We start from the raw sequence: 21311 nt of genomic DNA, 5'->3' as shown, positions 1-21311 counted from the left end.
AAAGCACCAGAAGTCAGGAGCTGTGTTTCTGCACACTGACCAGCGGCTGCCAGCCTCGCCTGCACACCTCACTCCAGGGAAGGCCTGGGCTTGTTTTTTGAGGGCTGAGAGGACACTGGCACGGGCACCAAACTTTACTCTCCATTTGGAAAGGAACACCTGTTGGAACCATGAACTGATACTGATCCACCTAATTACCAATAAGTTCTTTTATATGGTTTATCCTTTTCCTAAGTTAGAACTCATCTTTTCATGAATAAATGAAATACTCCTAAATCTGAGGAAAGCAGTGAATCAGCATTAAACCTAGAATTTATTCTCTTCCCGTTCCGAGCTGTCTCTCTGTTAAGTGAGGGCAGCAGGGGCAAGAGCTTTAGGAAAAGCCCAGAATGCCAATAGGAAGGAGAATCAAAGGGGAAGGGAAAGAACAGAGGGAGAGGGAGGAAGAAGGGCTTAATTAACTAATGAAGCTCACCGCCATCCCGTCTAGGTGCGCTCCGTGCGCACGAATGTCGTGTCCTCCCCACTTGTACTTTCTGAGGACTAGAGCCAAGTGACAGACACCACTTTGGACGTGTTGTTCACCTGCTGATTTCTGTCCCTAACATTCGGCCCCCAAGCCATTTCTTATTTCATAATATCCACATCCACATCGGTGACACTTTCTATGCCATGCTCAGCGTGTGGCTTCTCTGGATTCAAAGCGTCACTCCCACAATGAGCCACCACTGTGGTTTCGGTTCCCTGGCTTTAAATAAGACTGAGGACCAGGGTGACACTATCTAGGCTTCCACAGGGGCCTGGTTCCCCCACCTGCATTCTCAGAACACCATCAGGGAGCTGATAAATTCTTGCAAGTTCTCAAGATTATCCTAATCCAACAACATCCACCTGTAAAGCAACTGCAAACATGAACATCAAAACCTTTTTGACTTTCCTATTATACTACGACTCAGTCATGAACACTGAAATTACTTTCTCCATCATTGACTTCGAGTAAAATTACTTATGTAAAAATTGGAAAATAAGAAAAACAGTATAAAAAGGATTTTGTCTTCGAATATAAGAGTAATGCAACTGAGAAATGTTAAGAACACTGTACATTTGTAGAACTCATGCAAGAGTCACAAAATCATTAGGTTTGGAAAATCTCTAAGATTATTTTTAAAAAATTGAAATTCATTTGAATTCTGAATTCATTTGGCAGAATGACCTAGCAAACTTAAGTGTTCTCTTCCATCCCATAGTACAAATGCAGGTACACGGTTCCTTGTCTGAAAAAGCAGGACCTCCCATGCCAGGAAGACACGTGTAAGGAGTACCCCAAAGTTACAGATCGCATGATCAGCAGAGTAACAATGGGGAACGCTCCTTTCCTTTATATTGTTTGTTCACAGAGCAGCCAGGAAAGGTACTCACATACCTGTGTGTACACAAGCTGACTGGACGTTACTAGCAGTCCGCAGGGAATGCTATTCTGAAGCGTGCTGTGACACACAGAAGCACACCACAGGCACGCTCCCCACAACCACAGGCAATCTGAACTCTACTGTAAGTGCAGCTACAGCACCCTGACAGCTCCTGGGTGGTTAGCCCTGACTGTTGACTTGACGGGCTTGAGATGCCCAGGGGATAGTAAAGCATGCTTCTGGGCGTGACTGGGTGGTTCATGACCTTGGTGGTTGTATCTGCTCCCTGGCCCTTTTTCTAGGGCTCTTCTCCGTGTCCTACATCCTGGTGGCCATTAAGGTGAGCAGTTTTCCTCTCCTATGCTCTTCTGCTATGATGCTTCTGCCTTGGAGGGAGCTGACCGTGGACTAAAACTTCTGAAATCACACCACAATAAACTCTTCCTCCTAAGTAAGTATGCCAGGTATTTTGTCACAGCAAGGAAAGCTGACCAATACAGGTATGGTGCTTTGTCTTTCATATGATTCAAAAGAGAATTACCTGATCTGTTCTTGAGACACACGTTTCTAACGTAGTGGAACTACTTATTAAATGAAAGAAACTGAAGGGAAGTCCTCTTCACTGTCTGCCAGCTTTCTGCTCGCTGTAGGTACCATGCCGTCCAAGATCTCTACATACCGGACCTCCGCCACCTTCAAATGCCTAGAACTCTGACAGCAGCCAGAGACTGAACAGCAACAAAACGAACTGCTTCACCGCTGCTGACCCCTGGAAAGACCTCAGAGGTACGCCGCAGCACGCCTACTTAACCAGCACCAGAGACTTACGTAGATTATGAAGAGCAATGTGTGAGGTCCTAGGTTTAATTCCGGTACCACACATGCATGCACACATAAACACACACACCCATGTCCAAGATCACAAGTTTCAAAAGCAAATGAATTATGCATACTTCTGTGTTTTTACATGTAACTAAATCAACAAGAAATGGTTTCTGATGCTTTCTAAAATTGGCAATAAAATGTATCTGCCTAGGCACACCCATTTCCTCTCCCCACCAAAAAAACCCAGACTGCAAATTTAAAAATCTGCCAAAATAAAAACATCTTTGCACTCACAAGGGCAAGTTTTAGTTATGCAAAAAATGCATCTACATGACATGTCTTGTCTCTAGCTAAATAAGTGTCCCTCTATTGCTTAGGTCAGTGGTAATGGAGATGGACAGTGGAGGTGTCAGCCGATGCTCAAACACCCTGGGCCGGGTATATGCCTAGGCCACCACCACAGCAGTGCCCAGAGTCTTCGAGGACCGCAGCACATCATCAAACATGGGTGGACATCAAGGATAGGAACAAGGCTGCAAGAAAGGAGAGCTCAAGAAATGCTTTACTAGATGATCTCTTTTCTTTTTTGAGATACAGCTGAACAGTTAAGGTTACAAACTCACCTGAACACCGCTGAGGCTGACAGCATATTTTTGGAGTATGCTGAGAACAAAGCCTAAGGCCCTGCTGGGATGGCAGCAGAGAGTGGCACTGGGGCACCCCAGCCCATATGCTGCAGTCTGTCAGCTGCCCAGGTAACAGTTCCTGTTCTGGTTCCTCGTATTTCTCAGAAACGGGCAGTCACCGTGATGCACAGCTGTCACCATGGTGCACACTGTATAAACAATCCCCAACTGACAAGCCACTCTACCTCTGTACTTCCGGCCTGCTGACCCCACGTAAGCCCTAGAGCGCCAGAGCTCAGGGTCTGATATTCTGGGAATCATCTGATCAGTGCCCGTCGATGTAGATAAATCTGCCCCCCATCCTGGGCGTGGCTGCGGTGAGTCAGCGCACAGACACTCACGGGCCTCTCGATGAGGTCGATGCAGGGCTGCAGGTCCAGGCCGAAGTCGATGAAGTTCCACTCGATGCCCTCGCGCTGGTACTCCTCCTGCTCCAGCACGAACATGGTGTGGTTGAAGAGCTGCTGCAGCTTCTCGTTGGTGTAGTTGATGCACAGCTGCTCGAAGGAGTTGAGCTGCAGGGGTGAAGGAGTCACTGTCCACACGTGGGCAGAGCAGGGAGGACGGGAAGAGCTGACCAGCTAGCTATCTGGAGAGCTCAGGGACAATCATTCATTACCATCACCATTACTGGGTCTACCTAATGACAGTGACTAACCACACCAAGGAAAGGGTCCCCAATCTGTCACTCGCACCCCACACAGCCCTTTCTGAAAAGGTAAAAAGAGAACAGATGAAACAAGATGCTCAACACGTAACTGAGCTGTGAAAATGAGACGCTACACTTAGAGATGCATGCTAGCGCAGGGACTCACAAAGAAAACTATTTGGTTTCTTCTAGTGGATGGGGAAGAATAGAATTGAAGGAATAAATGAGTGAGAAAGCGGAGGAGGGGAGAAAAAGACCTGGGGAGGCCCGAGGGGCAGGAAGGTGGGCACGCGTGTGAGCGTGCAGCTGGTTCCGCCCCGTTCTCCTCACGCTGAGGATGCGCTCCCGAGTGAGAGCAGGAAAAATCAACTAAAAAGTCATCGTAAAGTAAATCCCCAGGGCGTAGTGGTGCTCGCTAGGCATGAGGCGCTCAGCTGCTTTTCTATCCGGTTTGTCCTCACCAAACGTTTGACCCTGGCCAGTGCCGAAGGTGAAACCGCACTGCTCGCGTTAGAAGCGCGGGAGCCTCTTCTCCCCGGCCACTTCTTCCCGCGTGACCTGCGTCCCACTTTCTACTGTGTTACTGAACGGAAGAACCGACGGATGGATGGAGGAATAGGTAGGATTTTCTTAAAGCAATCATCCTATATACAAGTGCACTCCTGGTTCACATGGATAGGACCCATAAATAACCTTGTTTCATTATAAAAAGCAATTTTCAATTAGAGAGGACTCAATCAATCTCCAAGGAATAGATTTATGGCCTGGAAAAGCCACTCTGATCTTCTGCACCCGATGGAGCTCATGCACTGTTTTAGAAGGAGGTCACACAGGAGGGCAGGGCCGGCGATTGCCCTGCTCAACTGTGTTTCCCAGCTGGCACCTAAGAGCAGCCCCTGAATACTCAGAGACCGCCCCACTGGGCTTAGTCATGTTTAGAGAAATGGATTTAGCTCTCTTTAGGACTATAACATTTCACTACTTATTTAGTTTGGACTAAAGTATTTTTTTAAATGAATTTCTACTTTTCTTCCATATTTAGGTCACAAACTCCAACTGTGTTTTAAAACAACTGATTACCTTTTTTGTGTTGCTGGGGCTCAAACCTTAGACATGCCAAGCACACACTCTCCCCTGGGGCTACTGCCCCATCTCAAAAGACTTTACAGTAGATCATGGTATAAAATTTAAAATGTATGAACAGCTGCACTGAAGTCAGGCTCAGTTCAGTTCCCTACCTGATCTTCCCATGTGAGGCATGTTACCTATTTCTTGGATCTGTCTGGAGATACTGACCTACGCATTCTCAAATGTGTGTACTAACATAGGAAGACTCCGAGGTACATGAAGTTTTTAAAATTCTGCACACATTTGAGAATGCGTAGGTCAGTATCTCCAGACAGATGCAAGAAATAGGTAATCTTTTGGGACGGGGCAGTAGCTCTATATGGATGTGTAGTATTCACTATAAACACCTGTGAGCCAAGTGAGCCAGCCCGAGTGGTGAACATTAATCAAGGATTTCCTTCCTCATGGTAAACACGTTTCTTTATTTACAATCATCTTTTGATCTGTATATTTCTATTAAGCTGTATTTCTTTTAATGTTTGGTTCTTAAATACTCTTTCTGTATTTTATTGTTGATTTCTTATTTTTATTATTTTTCAAACTAAATTTAAAACAAGGTTGCTTAGTCCCTTCTACTGCTTAAAATTCCTGTTAGAAAGTTTTAAACAACTACACGCAATTTTGAAGGTTTATGCCTTCAGGTAGCTATTTTGACGGTTTATGCCTTTATGATGCCTTTTGCATCCAGAGCAGGGCTCACCTCTTCCTCCTTCTTTGCAGTAGCACTGTACATCGCCTTCATCTAGACGGCCCATTTCTTCTCTTTTTGTGGTACTGGGGACTGAACCCGGGGCCTTCACAACGCACCACTTCCCCAGTCTTTTTAAATCTGTAGACAGGGCCTTGTTAAACCACTAAGTTGCCCAGGCTGGGCTCCAGCTTGTGATCCTGCTTAAATATATTTGCCCATGCCTTCTTTAATTTTTTTTTTTTTTTTTTTTTTGAGATAGGGTCTAACTAAGTAGTTCAGGCTTGAATTCACCATGTAGCCCGGACTGACCTTGAACTCACAAGAATTCTCCTGCTTTAGCTTCACACCTGGCTTAAAATTTATTTTTTGATATTCTAAGAGTTTTTGTTGCAGTTGGAAAGGGGGTCTTTTTTTTTTTCAATGCATCTTTGACTACACCCAGGCACCTTTCAAGATTTCTCAAATTAGTTACAAAGCAGTAAACACTAAAACAGTTTCTTGGAGCAGGAATGGCAGATCAGCAGATGAAACTGCATATCCCAGTATCAGATCAGTTTTTTACCCTAAACCCTTGTGTATTAAAGGTTTTACTTTAAAAAAAGGCAACTTCACACTCAAGTGGCCACATATTTGATACTTAGCCTAATACACATAACTTCTATCTCAATCTGTACTTATATTTTTAGGAGATCAAAATTTTATCAGTCTCTCTGCAAACCCACTGCAGCTGTGCTGACCTCTGCCTCCAGTAGGTATCTGGACAGATCTTGTCAGACCAGTGACGCAGTCTACCCTCAAAATTCTTTCTCATCCCTCGAGATTGGCCTTCTCTAGACAGCTGTGGCCTTCCTAGCTTATCCGATCGCGGCATCCTTCCTGGCATTATCCACAGATTCATGAACCTGGGTTTTGCCACCCACCGTACCAGAATGGCAGGGGCCACACCTGCTCACCTGTCATGATAACCGGCTGGTACACGGTGAACCTTAATGTTTAAAGAAAGAAGAGCAGAAGGAAGGAGAGAAGTGGGAATACCTCAAAAATCTCGAATCCAGCAATATCCAGGATCCCAATGAAAGATGCTCCCTGACGTTTGGTCCTGTCCAGAGCCTTGTTGATGCGGTGAACAAGCCAGCGAAAGAGCCGCTCGTAGGTAGCTTTTGCCAATGCTTCTACTGCAAAATCCGCCTGTATTTAGATAGCAGTCACCTTTTAGCCCAGAAACAATCTCAGCAAAGCATGAATAGCTGTTACATAGCGGTTTGACGTTACACAACATTCAAAAAACCTGAAGTGGCATTTCCTGCTTAGACAGGTCTTGGTTTACCGTATACGTCCACAGATGGCACTATTAGCCCAATTAAATAAAAACTGGGCATGATCACTGTAGAGGCTGGGTAAACCCAGGAAGGAAGAACAAACCCCCCACCACACGGGGTTGATAGGGTTCTGAGTGGCACAGTCCTGTCAGCTGGCTCAGCCACCCTTTGCCACCAAGGGAGCTCTCCCAACACGCCTGGCCAAAGCCATGAACGGCTCTCTTAAACCAGCCCACAGCTAACTGGTCAGGTTCCTTCGTTCGTTCTTTCTTTTTCTTTATCTTCTTGAGAGACAATTACACTCTGCAGGTCAGATAAGCCTTAAGGTACTTTGTAGCCCAGGCTGGCCTCGAACTCAGCTTCTACCTGCCTCAGCCTCCGGGGAGCTGGGATTAGAGGCATTCACCACCACGCCCAGTGACCCTGTTTCTAATGCTACACTAGGCGGAAGAGAGGACAGGTGGCCACCCTTCTGTTTGTCCAGCCAAGCAGAAACGTTTCAAAATTTACTCAAAAAAACTACTTTTTAAAATTCTTGGGGAAGAAAAAGTAAATATACTTCAAAAACGGCTCATTTGGTAACAGGAAACATTCATGCAATAGGATTTTCCAAGACTTAGTTTGCTACATATTAATCAGAGGATCAAAAGGCCCTGGCTAGGTCAAACGAGCCCGTAGTAACAATCAGCGCTGAACTTACTTGTTCTTTGGTCTGGGCTTTCTGCACATAGTCCCGCCCAACCTTGATCCGGGGAGTGAGGATGGCCCGCGTGAACTCCATCACATTCATCCCAAGCAGGTGACACAGCTTCTGGGCAACTGAAACGGGAAACCCGCGAGGTACTCCACTGCTGCTCGGGATCTCATCACAACATTCAACCGACACTTGCAAAGCCCTAGCAATCTGCACGGTGTACTAAGAAGTAATTAAATAAAAGCCTTGAAGTTAGACAAACTACCCTCTACACTTCCAGATTAGTAAATGCCCATTTTAGGCTGTGAAAGATGGCGAGGCAGTGTCTGACCTCCATGATCTCTAGCAGAGCGACCTGGTCCTCTTCTGCCTAGGGGTTGTTTTGAGATTTAAGAACCAAACAGTAATGCATTTCTTATCTAAATCTTAATGAATTCCATGCCAGTCTGATTTAATCGTAAAAGCCACATGGGGGAGGCAGGCCCATGTGCCAATCTAGCACTTTGACTCAGTGACAGATACTACATTTGTCAGAAAGTGAAGGCCGACACAGGAGAGGGGCAGGTACCATGGATAAGTCATACAGTCTAAATTTAAATATTTTTTCAACATTCAAAACCACAAGATTTCATATTAAAATCTAGATTTCCGTCTCTCTGAAAAATCCAGCTTATGATGGGGTTATGTCCCAATAAACTGATTGTAAACTGAAAAATATCCTAAATCAAAACACATTTAGTACTAACACACTAAACCTGACAGCTTCGCCTAGGCTGCCTTTGACATGCTTCAAATACCTACATTAGCCTACAGCTGGGCAAAGGTGTCTAACACAAAGATCATCTTACGATCAAGCACACAGGAACTCATGTAGTCCACTGAACATTACACTGAAGGAAACACTCCAATGGCCTGGGCTTTCACCCCATCACAAAGCCCACAGGTTTTTAACTCAAACCTCCCTAAATTGGGGACCAGCTGTGAATTAGGCAACACCGAGTCTGTTTCGACAGCTCCCTTCCAGGTGACCTGTGTGAGGCTCCCTGCCCTCCATTCCCAAGGCCTCCTCCATGCAAAGCAGAGCACCCCGCAGCCCTGCCTCCCCTCCCCTTTCCTTTCCTGAGGAATCGGGTGGACCCTCACACCGGCATGGGGGTTTGTCATGCTGGGCGAGTCCCTGGGGAAACACCTGTACAGCCACATGATCTTGGAGAGAAGCCACCAAAACAGAAATGAAAATCAGTATTTATCGGTTTACCTGTATTTTCCGGCATGGAAGCTTGATCAGTATTTCTCTCTTTTTTAAAAGAAATGTTTCCAAACTGCAGCACTGAAGATACCACTTTAAGCATGGCTTCATATTGACAAAACAAAAAAACAAAATGAATAAAATATTTAATCAAAAGGCAGTAGAGACATAATCTAACTTATTTTGTGATAAAACTTGGCTACCTACAACTTTTTGATAAGATATGTCATCTTCAGTATTTCACAAAAGCGAAGACAGTTCTAATTAGCTCCCCAATCATGTTCTAGTTTGGATTATTTACCCCAAAGGTACAAACGTTATCAGAGTGAGGCTGGGAATCGTGGGGAAATCACACATACACAGAATCTCTTCGTGAGAGAAGCCCATTATGTGCATTGCTTCCATGGTCTCCTGAAAGTTATCTTTGTCTTGCTGGCCAGGAATAGGAATATAGCCATTGGAGAGAAATCTGTAGTTATTAAATCCTTCGAGAAGTAAATCGGCTGAAAGGAAACACAATGTGGTAAGATTCAGTCAATATTCATAACCACAGTGAAGTACCCACTAACATCTCATAGAACACCAGGTGCTCGCCCGTCAGCCACAGCCATCCCTCCTTTGTATATATTTGTGCAAACACACAATCATGCACAACTCCCCATGAAGAACTAAGTGAAAAGTGTAAAAACCTTCAGAGAATTCTCGGGGCAGTCGTTTGTACATTACATTTCAAATTCAACAGGAAGAAAGTGATGGGAACTTTCCAGATAACTTGTTTTCAGATGTTTCAGGGGTCTTTTGAAGAAACTCTTTTGAGACTCCTAGTCTGTATTCCTATCAAGTGGCTTACATCACACGTGAGGATATGGGCCAAACACGTCTCTAACCGTTGATTTAAATCATGATTGTGTGTGTATGCTAGGGGTGCTTTCTGATTCTGAGCCACACCCCGCCCTCCAAGCCAGCTGGCTGGGTGGTGATCTGTTCTTTAGTGATGAGGAAAGAGAGACTTTATAGTGGATACCACCAGCCACCACTGGCTGAAGAGGCCATCAAGTAAGAATGTCCTCTTTCGACAAGTGTCCTAAATGATGCACAAGGATGCAGGGCTACTTTTCCCTAATAGACATGCAAATGTGCTCCCCGCTTCCCCTGTAGCGGCTTAGGTTCTCCTGCACAGTATTTTTGCAAATTGTACTTATCTTGTTTTTTTAAAGGTGAACTGGAGATTGAACTCAGCAGTTTTGCACTGAACTACATCCCCAGCCCTTTTTAAAATGCTGAAATAGGATCTTAGCTGCTAGGCTGTCCAGGGTATGCTTGAATTTGAAATCTTTTTGCTTCAGCCTCTCAGAGTGCTAGGGTTACAGGCACGCACTTTCATGCCTGACTCTGTCTCCTAATTTTTAACTATGTCGCATTTAACATCTTTTAAGTATGGTGTGATTTTAGTTAACTGACCCTTTTTTGATTCACGCCTATGCAGAGTTCTGGCCTGTCTGAAAGCCTGAGGATTTCATTCCTTTGACACTGGGATGATCTTCTTCAAAATAACTGCGTCTCTGCCCCTTGAAAGGCCTGTCTCTAATTAACCTCAGGGTTTGATGTTTTCAGATGCCTGTAGTTAGCCGAAGACTAGACTTCACAGCACAGAAGCTTTACTGTAGGTGCATTTACTGTAATACCTAGGTGGCCCACGTAAGAACCACACAGCAACAACATTGACTCTGAAACTCAGAAGAGACTGCAAAGTTGTGTACCTTCTCTTCTATTTCTGACTCAGCAAAATCCTCACCCTCACAAGCCTACCCAAGCTAAGCTCCCAGTCTTTGTGATTCATGACAGACAGACAGACAGACAGACAGACATCTACCGCTGGCTTTCTAGCACTAGTGGAAGCATAATATATACTTAGTTGGAAATCTAGGCATAAAAATACTTATTATTCTACTGTACAATTTATTTTTCTTTTCTATATCTAACAGTTGAAGCACGTTCATACAAAAATACATCATTTGTCTTCTACTTCAAAGTGTTTTAAAGAAAGAAAAGTACAAAAGATATATAACAACTTGTCACTTACGACAAGGTACTTACAACATGGCAAGGAAATTCAATTTTGTTTTCATTTTCATGATTTAAACAGCTAGCGATCTGGGGAATATGTGTAAAGATTTTCAATACTAACCACGAAATTCAAACGAACCTGAACCGAATGCCCTGCACTTACACTTCAGGTGCTCTCCTGCACCAGACAGCAACTGGTAAAAGATGTGAAAAGTGCGTTCGTCTTTTGCCTGACGGACAGCACGAGATTTCTCCAGAAGGTCTGAGCATATGGTTAAGGATTAAGGTGTTATAAAAAGATCCCTTTTCAGTGTCTACACAAATTTAATTTGCAAAAATGTTTTTCTCTAACACTTACCATATATAAAAGTTTTTTCTTAAAGACTCTTTATAACATTCTTAGTGTTTTTATTTTTTGAGAGAAGGGTTTCACTATGCAGTTCAGGCTGGCCTTGAACTTTGAGCAATCCTCCTGCCTCAGCCTCCCTAATGCTGAGGTTACAGGCGTGCACTACCATGCCTGGATTTTTTAAAGCTTTTTTGAAACAGGGTCTTGCTGTAAGGATCAGGCTGGCTTTGCACCCATGGCAATCCTCCTACCTCAGGCTCCTGACTGACAAGATTACAGCTATATGCCACCATGCCAGGCTATCAATTATGTTATAATGAGCCATTCTATAGACTTGTCCTTTTATGTGAAAAATAAAATATATAGGATTTATGTTTCTCACTAATCTACAACCACTGGCTGGGAGGGACCACCCCTTTCAACCAGATTTGGGTGCCATTTGAAGAACACAGTACTGTGCAAGGAACTGTAAAATGTTATTAAAGAAATACACTTGCTTAACACAAGGGAAGCCTTACAATGCCCAGATCAACACAGTTTTATAAAGAAAACCAAAACACAAAGAAATAAAGCAACATAACACAGCTACTGACTGGGAGAGCAAGGGCTGAGCACCGTGCTGACTCCGGACGCGTGGGCCCGACTGCTCTGCCCTGCAGCCCTTACTGAAAGCCCTGTGCTCGCACCTGCACACCGGCACCTCAGAGTCCTCCCTGAGCGCTGGCCTCCTGCACAGTGTGAAGAATCACTGGGGTCAGCGCCTACCGCCTGCTGCCACACCCCTGCCTGGACTTCCTCGGGGACAGAGCCCAGTGCAGGCAGCAGCTACAGTCCAGACTCGTGTGCATTTCGGGCCACTGTGAGATGCTCTGGAAGCCCTCGGAGGGTCCGTGGGCTGACGGGCACACTGGCCTTTCCCATATCTCTTTCACTGCTTTGCAAGACAACTGTAGGCTTGGAGGCAAGCCTTCCCTGGGCCTCCAAAGGGATGGATTCTGTTTGTGCCGCACAGCCTGAATTTTAAGTCAGATGATCCCAAGCACATCCTCCACACACAGTGAGAGATACATTCACAAGGATGATGCTTTAACTCGCTTCTATGAAGAAAGTTAAAACCGTAGCTTCACTCCCCTGTGATTTTCAAGTGTTTCTGTCCCCATCCTTCTGCTTTCGAAGTATTTACAGACACAACGTACTACCACAGATTTAAAACTTCAAAATAACCCTCACCCAAGTGATTCAAATGTATTTCTATCGCTGGAGACTATTTGTCAGAGAACTATCTCCCATGTGCTTTTTTTTTTTTCCCCTGGTACCAGGGATCAAACTCATGACCTCACACTTGCAAGGCAGGCACTTATGCCACTGAGCTAAATCCCCAGCTCTCCCCATGTGCTTTCTCACTGAGACACTATCATGCAGAAGCTTGCTGTTTTATGGTATGTCTAGTCCAATCTGTTTTATAGGTACCTGCTGTTTCTTAGGGCCAGTCTATGCCTGTGACATTTCCTAGGAGTTTTCTAGAGATCTGGCATTTTATTTCTTCCTCTAATTTATTCTACTACGCACTATCTGAAATTATTTTAACAGTAATTTTTTAGACTTGTTTTACTGAGTACATGTTTAACCTACTAACATCAGAAGCAGATGGCAAAACATGGGTGAACACAATGGTGGCTGTTTTAGTTTATGTCTAGATGGCTCCCCAAAGCCTCATTGCTCACAGGCGTGACACTGGCGGGTGAGGCCTGGATCACTGGGACAGTGGTCTACAGGGTCCGTCTCCGTCCTTCTTCCTGTGATTACTCTGCCATCAGCTGTTTCTGCTCTGCTACGTGGCCCTGGCTCGGAGCAGCTGAGTGTGGACTAAAAGCGCCACACACTGTGAGCCAAAGCAGATCGCTCTTCCTGACTTGTGGCTGTTGGCTCTTGTGTCCCAGCAACCACGACTGAAGAACAGTTGCAGGTAACGTTCATCTAAATGTCCTGTACCACACAGACACTGTGCAACGCCCTATCTCCCCAGGCATATATGTTATGGCCTAGTTTTAAAACAGCACTGGAAATATCCACACCACATCGGAGTTAATATTCAGTAGCTGAAGGCACCTGCACAAGCAGCGATGCCTGTGGTGACAACATGGGTGACAGGAGTGACATCACCAAGGCTGCTATAAGCTGCAAGACTTAACTGACCCATCGGCTTGGAGCACATGACTATGAAAAAGGATACATGTTTCAATGTTGGCCCCAACAATATAGCCAGTTACATCAAAGTTGATCCGAATAAACTTGCCCTGAAAAGAAAAAGAACAAAGTTAATAAGGACATAGAAGATCTGAACACTACAATAAAATACTAACACAAGTACACCACTGGCTATCTATGAATTGCTACAGAAATGGATCTCATATACTGCCTCCAATATAAAGAAAGAACAAAAGAGAACAACCCAGCAACAGAATAGACCATCTTCCCAAGTATCACACAATAAAACTAGATGCTGTCTACTAAAGCAAAGTACTGAGCACTAGTCATTTAGAACCTTTAAAAAGCTTTTCTAAATAATCTGAGATAGGAGACAGTGTAACAGCTTTAAAGAAACACTATATCTAGTCTTCTGATAGATTTTGAAAATGTGAATAGGACAGAGTCCTAGGAAAATAGAAATCCATGCAAGGAAAAAAAAGAGAGAAAAGATAAAAAGATCATAATTGTATCACATAACAAGGTTAGCAGTGAGACCAGGGCTGGAAAACTTCTACTATGTGATTTCAAAAAGCTATAAACTCCTTAGGACAGTGTGCTATCAGTATATGCACTGAGACACAGACCCATGGAACAGAACAGATTCCAGAAATAGACCACACAGGTAAGGCTAGTTCATTTTCAACAAAGGTGCCGAGATAATTTACGGTTTTTTAAAAAATAGGCAAAACAAAACAAAATGGATCTAGGTCCTTGCACAATATACAAACATTAACTTGAAACAGACCACAGACTAAAACCATAAGCTTCTTGGGAGGCACAGGGAAGGGGATCACCGCAGGTTCGAGCCAGCCTGAACTGCACAGTGAGACCCTGTCTCCAAAACAAAATGAAACCACAAACAACAAGAAACTGTACACTTTTCAAGCAAAACAGAAAGAAATCTCTACAATCATAAGTTAAAGATTTCTTAGCATTCAAAAGGAATAGACCGTAAAATTAAAAATTGACAAGCTGTATTCATCAAAATTTAAAACTTCTACATCTCTGTGTCAAAGACATTGTAAAGAGGGCCAGGGATTTAGCTCAGTGGTATAAGCATCTGCCTGGCAAGTGCAAGGTTGTGTTTGATCCCGGTATAAAAAAAAAAGGCATTATAAAGAAAATGCAAAGCCACAGAGTAGGAGAGAATATACGCAAAACACATATAAGATAACCCAATTAGAAACTGGTCACATACCTCATCAAAACAGATAAACAAATGGTCAAAAGTATACGGAAAATGCTCAAGGCAGCCTGAGCAAATCAGTGAGATCACGTCTCAAAAAGTAAAAAGGACAAAGAACGCAGGTCACTGTAAAAGCTCCAGGTTCAATTCCCAAAGAGGAAAAAAAAAAGCTTAGTATCATGAGATATTAAAGAAATCAAAATTAAAACAGGCACAAACATAGCCATAGAATGGCTACAATTTTCAAGAAAGACCAGCAAGGATACAGAAGAACCAGAATTCTCCTACAATCTGAGGAGAATGCAAGACGGCACATCCACTATGGAAAACAGCTTGCTAGTTTCTTAAAAGCTAAACAGTGAGCACATGATCCAGAAATGCCACTTCTAGTTAGTTATCTAAGAGAAATGAAAGCCCATGTCCACAGAATTGCTTAAATATCTCATGGCCACTTGAACAGCCCAAACAGGAAACAAATTTTATCAGTTGGCGAATGAACACAGAAACTCTAGTATTTTCATACAACGGGACACTGTGGACACAGAGGAACTAACTCAGCAGTGTGGATCGAGCCACCAAGTAAGTAACACGCTGCGGGAAGAGGCTGGATGTAAAGCATGAACAGAGGATGACTATTTCCTCCAGACTCTAAAGACAATACGATTAGAGGGGCAGAGGACAGATCAGTGATTTCAGGGCTGGGGAGGAGGAGGGAATGGACTATACACATTTATCTGCACTCTCTGAACTGTGAAGGATGAAATTTAACCCCCAATGAACAGTCAGGGAGCATCTCAGGGCTCCCTAGGTAGATCCAAAGTTTCAAACACACGTCCACCTCTACTCCCTTCATTTACTACAACATACTAAACACACTCCTTTGGGATCAAAGTAAAACCGTTAGGTTCACCGGCTTCTTATATTCTTGTATCCTGTCCGCGCTTTTACCCGTCGTGTTAGACCCCTTCTCACGCTTTCAAGTATGTTTGTTTTCCGGCGCGTAAGAGTGGCCAGTTTGGGGAAGCTACCACTGAAGTTTCTAAACTATAATCTTTATTATTTTTAATGCAATACAAGTAGAAGTTAATAAAGAAAATAGTAAAAATGCTGTTATTTCTAAAAAATATCATACGGAAATAATCAGAGAACAGTGACAGTGACCACGCCTTGTGACTGGTGCTCTGGGAAACGCTCCCGGGCCATTCTCTGAAGATCAAGGCACACAGCGTCACCACACTTTAGCCCTTTTGGCCCCTTTTCCTTTCCCTCCTTTCATTCCTTGATCTCTTTATTTTTTTGCGGGAGGGGTGTGTGTGTGTGTGTGTGTGTCTACAGTACATGTTTACGTTCTGTTCTGTGTGGAGCTGCTACCCGCTGCTACCCACAGAAGCGGCACTGTTTCTCTTATATGAGAAACTCAGTAAAAATAAAGAGCAAAACAAAAGATGGAGAATAGCAGGAGACGGTCTCGGGGGGAACTGGGATCAAGAGATTGAGAAGAGGGGGAAGAACGGGGAAGAATAATGGATTCTTAAGCTCCCTGGTGCTCCTTCGCCTTGTCTAAGTGCCCCTCAGACTGTCCCCACCAAAAAATACAGACACTCTCCGTCCTGGTGTCCAAAAGCTTTACTCTGCAGAGACACACAGGGGAGCCTGACATACGCAGGCTCGTGCCACCGTCCTAACGGGTGTGCCTTCCACTAAAGCTCCGCTCCTGGTGCCACTACACCACGGGGGTTAAACCACAATTCCTGAGAGAAGAAAGAAGGCATTTGTGCCAGACTATGATCATGTGACATCAAAATATATGGCAAATCTGAAGACACTGTGACTAGGGTCTAACACACATGACCGAGTGTGTGACCACGCTGGACTCCCTGAGAGGAAGCAGGGTGTGCGTTACTAACACCCACAATGTTCCTTAACCTGGAGAAAACTGATCTCACGACACCAAAGTCAGTGAGGAACTGATACACACTCCAGGGGCAGCTGTCCTGCGAGCCGCCATCAGGAGGTCATCAGAACCAAGCTTTCAGCACTTCCTTCTAGAGAACCTATCAGTTAGGAGCCACATAAAACAATGTGCTGCCCTGGATAGTTTCACATTGGGGGCGTTCTAAGTTTTACTTGGATTTTTGTCTTTGGGTGTTATTTTGTGGTACTGGAGATGGAGTCCAGGGTCCTGCACATGCTAGGTAAGCAATCGATCACTGAGCTACAACTGTAGCCCTTGAACTTATTTTTATAATGGGAGGGCATGTTTCCCCCTTTTGCAATAGGCTCTTGTGACATCATACAAATATTACTTTTGAACAAATAACACCCTTACAAAGATAATGCAGTAATACCACTGAGAGATGCTGCCCTGCTGCCCCCCAGCTCAAGCTGAGCTCTCTCACACCTGAAGAACACTACACCCAGCGCGGTGAGGGGGTGGCGTGGAGGGCACTATATGAACACACAGGAGTGAAAGCTCCACAGGGACAGTGCCACCCGGGGGCAGCAGTCTGACTTTATTACACGCCTTACTTGTTTGAAGCTAAATCATAATTGAAAAGGAATGTCTGTGTCTTATCTATTTTTAGGTTTGTTTATAACTAAACCACTCTAAAGAGCAGTGATTCTTGATACACTGAAATCTGAGTTCAACTTCTAAGTTACAGGGAAATCGACAGTCACTATTGTTAGGAGACCCAGTCCTGGGAGCGCAGGTTAGCTGGTTAGCAGCTCAGGATCTGCACTGCCTCCACCGATGGGTCCTCTCTTGTCACAGTGCTCCCTTCCTTTGTCGGAACGCAACTTCTGCATGCTCAGAACGTTGGGAAGAGGAAAAGTCTTTATTGTTCTGAAACTGTAAAACACTGCCATTTTCAGATTGACAAACACCAACCAGAATGGTCAATCCAACCAATTTTTTCATTCCCACATCATCATTTCCTTCTAACTTTCATGTATCGCCTGCTCTCAGGGTTCGTCTGCATCTGAGCTGTAAGACACACGCTCTGACGCACAAACATCGCTCGAGATGGAGATAGCGTCAGGTGTCCTTCTAGCAAAACAAACGGTCTAGGTTCTTGTTGCAAATTACTAAATAAAGCAGCCCTGCTACTGATTGACTAACAGGATGTTAATGCCATGTTTCTTTCTGTCCTCATAAATATATATTACTCTGGAGTTTGACAAAATTGTAGGCTATCATCTGAAAAATCAATCCCACACTTTGCTAATGGACTCAATTTCCCCATTATGAGAGCGCACAGTATTATCTGCCCCTGTGCATTAACCTTCCGGTTTGCCTAATGCCGTACCTGTGAAGTGTTTTCCTCTGCCAATTTTCTTCTTACTATTACAGGGAGAAAATGGAAATTTCTCATTCATCAGAGAACCACTGAAAGCTAAAAGTAGACTTCACAAATGTGTCATTATTCTTCTCGATGGTTTAGGCACGACAACAAGCAAGCTACAGGCTGATGCAATAGTCACCATACATCCTCCAGACAATTCTTTTATTTTTATTGTTTTAATCTTTCCTTTAGCATAGTTGACAATTAGTGACAAAAATGATGAACCAGTTTCTTTGATGATGAAAAAACAAAATGTTTCAAGATACAGGAAATAAAGTAGATCACTAATACTAATACTTTCTATAGTATCTAAGACTTATAAAATGGGCCAGTGGCTTCATATGGTAATTACAAGAGAATAAATTTATTCTATTTTAAAAATAAGCACACTTTGTCTTTGTTCTTGGGAAGACCCCTAAAAATAAAGTTAAACTATTAAACCACAAGAACAGTTAAAGCTGCTCAAAAAGAAACTCAAAAGCTAAAATTAAGTCCTGATGTTTAAGTGAGGTTTAAAATTCTTTATAAATTTTAAACAGCTGTATCGTCTATACAATACTTCGCTGAGTTAATTAAGAACTGCTATTTTAAGAGACAGTAGTCAAGAAGCAATATTATTATTTCAAAGCTATAAAAGATACACTACTAAAAGAACTTCCCAAGCAAATTCCTTCTCAAGCCTCTCATTTTAACACCGCAGCAAGGCTGATCAAAATCATACGGGATCACCTAAATCTTACTTAAGACAATATTTCACTTGCAAAATTTGTTACATCCAGTAACAGGAACTCCTAGCTTTCACCCACCTGCACTTAGTGCTTTTTCTTTACCACCTCGGATAATCTGGAAGGTCAAAATGCGCCAAGCAAAATAAATTCCTTATTCGGGCAATAAGATAATATTATTACACTGATACCTTTGAACTTAAGAATTGTTCCTTTTCTATTTAGTAATTTTATTTTTTTCTTTATTTCAGGAGAGATTATAAAATAGAAAAGAATGTTACAGTCAAAAAGAAGCAGGACATTAAGGTTTTAGCCTTCTGAATAGGTAACCTATGAAGACATGGCCCAAAGTAATTTAGACATACAATCACTTATCTGGATAAATAAGCAAAGTGTCCAGAGTGTAGTGTGGTCCTCTGACTTCCCCAGCCAAAATGTCCTTCTTCAGAACTGGGTGCAGAGCCCCTACAGTGCTCTAGCCACTGTAGCAAAGCTCAAGGAACATCACGGGTTCAAGAGCAGGCACAGGGACATGAAAGAGGGGCACAGTGGGGAAGGGCTGGGGACGCGGGAGCTGCAGTGGAGGAGGAGGGCAGCGGTGCGGGCCCCTTCCATTTCTTCTCTAACCTCTGGAAACAGCACACACAGTAACTAAGACATCTTCATAGTAAGCCAAAGCCCTACAATTCAGTCTATTTTAATAGAGTTAACAAAATGAACACTCTGAAAATTATTAGCTCTCTAAGCTAAAGGGTGTTCCTGTTGAGATATTGTATTTTCCAAGCTGGAGTCAGTTTGAGAATAAAATAAAATGAAATCTCAGGATCAAAAAGCAACGTTTCATTGAATACCACCAAATACTCTAGGATTTAAATCGTCCTTTTAATGTTTAACACCAGGGCAAACTGGGTAAGAAGCAGGTCACAGGACATGACAGGACGTCAGTGTGAGATGGCCAGGAATCTGTATAGTTAAAAAAAGTGACTTTTCATTCTTCAGGAGCGGGGCAGGGGCAGGGAATAAAATGTGTAAGCTAAAAAACTTCTCACATATAGAATAAATATTCTTTTAGAACTAGCGTTTTTTAAGAGAATACAAATATAGACTAAACTGAAAAGCAAATAGAAAGCTTTGGTTTTAAGTGGCCCCTTATCTTTTCAACATTATGTGAAAATACTTGGGCTGAAAATGGCGCTCCACATCTGATTTCCACGAAGGTCAAATTAAGGTACTTGGCGCACTCAACTGGAGTTCCACCAATGAACACAAGGGAAAAACCAAAACTATGATAAATACATTACATATTAATTAGGGATACACATCTTGATTGTACCAATCAAGAAATGAATTACTCTAAGTGTTCTGAACAGCAAGAACACTAAAAATCCCCTCTCTGTGTAAAACAAAAATTTAAAAATTATTTACTTTTCTAGTACTAGTGATTGAACTCAGAGGCTCATGCTAGGCAAGTGCCCTACCACTGAGCTACAGCGCCAGGCCCAAAACATAAACTGCTAGCAATTGCATTTAAAATGTGCAAAAGGATATATTTGATATTTTGATATCACAAAGGAATAAAATTATCTAAGTTTCAGAAATTTTATTTGTTCCAAATTGGTATCAGTTTTCTGGAACAGTTAAAGTATATTTGTAGTAATTAACCTTGGTTAATTCTTAGCAACTTAAATACAGGAACAATGCAGCTTTATTTCATATGCTGAAAATATTTTTCCTTTTCCGCTCGTGCTATCTACAGCGGTTCCACGAGCTGTAACTGACTTCTGAAACACCTTGGCATAGCTAGGCGGTCACGTGTGTTCCGTGTAGTTTTCATCATCATCATCCGAGGCAGCGCTCGTGTAAACCCACGCCAGGAGTCATTAGGCTGCATTTAATCCAAAGGCCAGATGGCTCCCTTAAATGCTTCGGTTCTCTTAATCTCCAAACCACACCAGAAGCTTTGCTATTAGTAAGTGACTAATTCGCATGAACTAAATGGCCTTGTTACTTAGCGTAATGGATATTAGAAATTACCAGGGTAACTTGAGTGGTGTTAAGAGACAGAGGCTGGTTACACACACACAGACGGCCCTCCTGAGGCCCCCGCTCCCACAAGCCAGGGGACGGAGCTGCGGGACCACTCCTGCAGGTCTCGCTCTCAAACAGCTGCGCAGCCGCTGGCTTGGAGGATGCTACTCATGTGACTCAGGCTGAATTCTGCGGTTGTTTGTTGCCTCACTCAGGGCCAGCTTTGGACAGAGTAGTTGAGTTGGGCTGTGTTGCACTTAGTGGCTGCCTGCTAATCACCAGGTGAGGGAACAGAATTGTGACTTGCTTTCATTGTAATTTGGGAGTCAAATTAGAGGGAGGATACCTACAACCTTCACCTAGGTCTAACTGGAGGGGGCTAATTATCCACCGAAGGCCTGTAATACTTGGAAACTATCAAGTCAAGTCGGCATAAGTCGGTCTGGGAAAAGCTTGTTGTGCGGAGAGGATTTGTGCAAATGGAGAAAGTGATTCTTGCTAAAACTTTCTTAGGGGAGATGTATCTGCCGATCCAAACAATCACTTTGAAATTGAAGTCCCTGTTTTTAAAGTTTCATTATGAGAGATTCATTCTGACATAAATCCACTCCATCTGGAACACATTTTACTTCTCATAAACAGAACGGGACTAACTGTGAATGATTATTTTCATACGGATAATGCTTTCCTAAAGAATCCCCTGTAACACAAA

The 21311-nt window shown here is 43.3% G+C and overlaps 1 protein-coding gene across 10 annotated transcripts in view; it reads right to left on the bottom strand.

The window, feature by feature from the left end:
• The window catches only part of Myh10 (myosin heavy chain 10), a 120996-nt gene that overhangs the window by 50377 nt on the left and 49308 nt on the right, over positions 1 to 21311 (bottom strand). For 5 of the 10 annotated variants that reach the window (XM_063241903.1, XM_063241908.1, XM_063241904.1 and 2 more), the window contains 7 exons: positions 13300 to 13363; positions 10857 to 10979; positions 9010 to 9153; positions 8660 to 8755; positions 7408 to 7526; positions 6424 to 6576; positions 3262 to 3435 (listed from right to left, as the gene is read on the bottom strand). In XM_063241903.1, the coding sequence (XP_063097973.1) occupies positions 3262 to 3435; positions 6424 to 6576; positions 7408 to 7526; positions 8660 to 8755; positions 9010 to 9153; positions 10857 to 10979; positions 13300 to 13363 (873 nt within the window). The remainder of the gene's footprint in view (positions 1 to 3261; positions 3436 to 6423; positions 6577 to 7407; positions 7527 to 8659; positions 8756 to 9009; positions 9154 to 10856; positions 10980 to 13299; positions 13364 to 21311) is intronic. The other 5 variants (XM_063241905.1, XM_063241909.1, XM_063241910.1 and 2 more) reach the window with 1 other exon arrangement.

Source organism: Cavia porcellus, unplaced genomic scaffold (genome assembly GCF_034190915.1).
Source record: "Cavia porcellus strain 051 isolate PalLab524CR breed Dunkin Hartley unplaced genomic scaffold, mCavPor4.1 scaffold_32, whole genome shotgun sequence".
NCBI lineage: Eukaryota > Metazoa > Chordata > Mammalia > Rodentia > Caviidae > Cavia > Cavia porcellus.
This window is presented reverse-complemented; position numbering and strand designations above follow the sequence as displayed.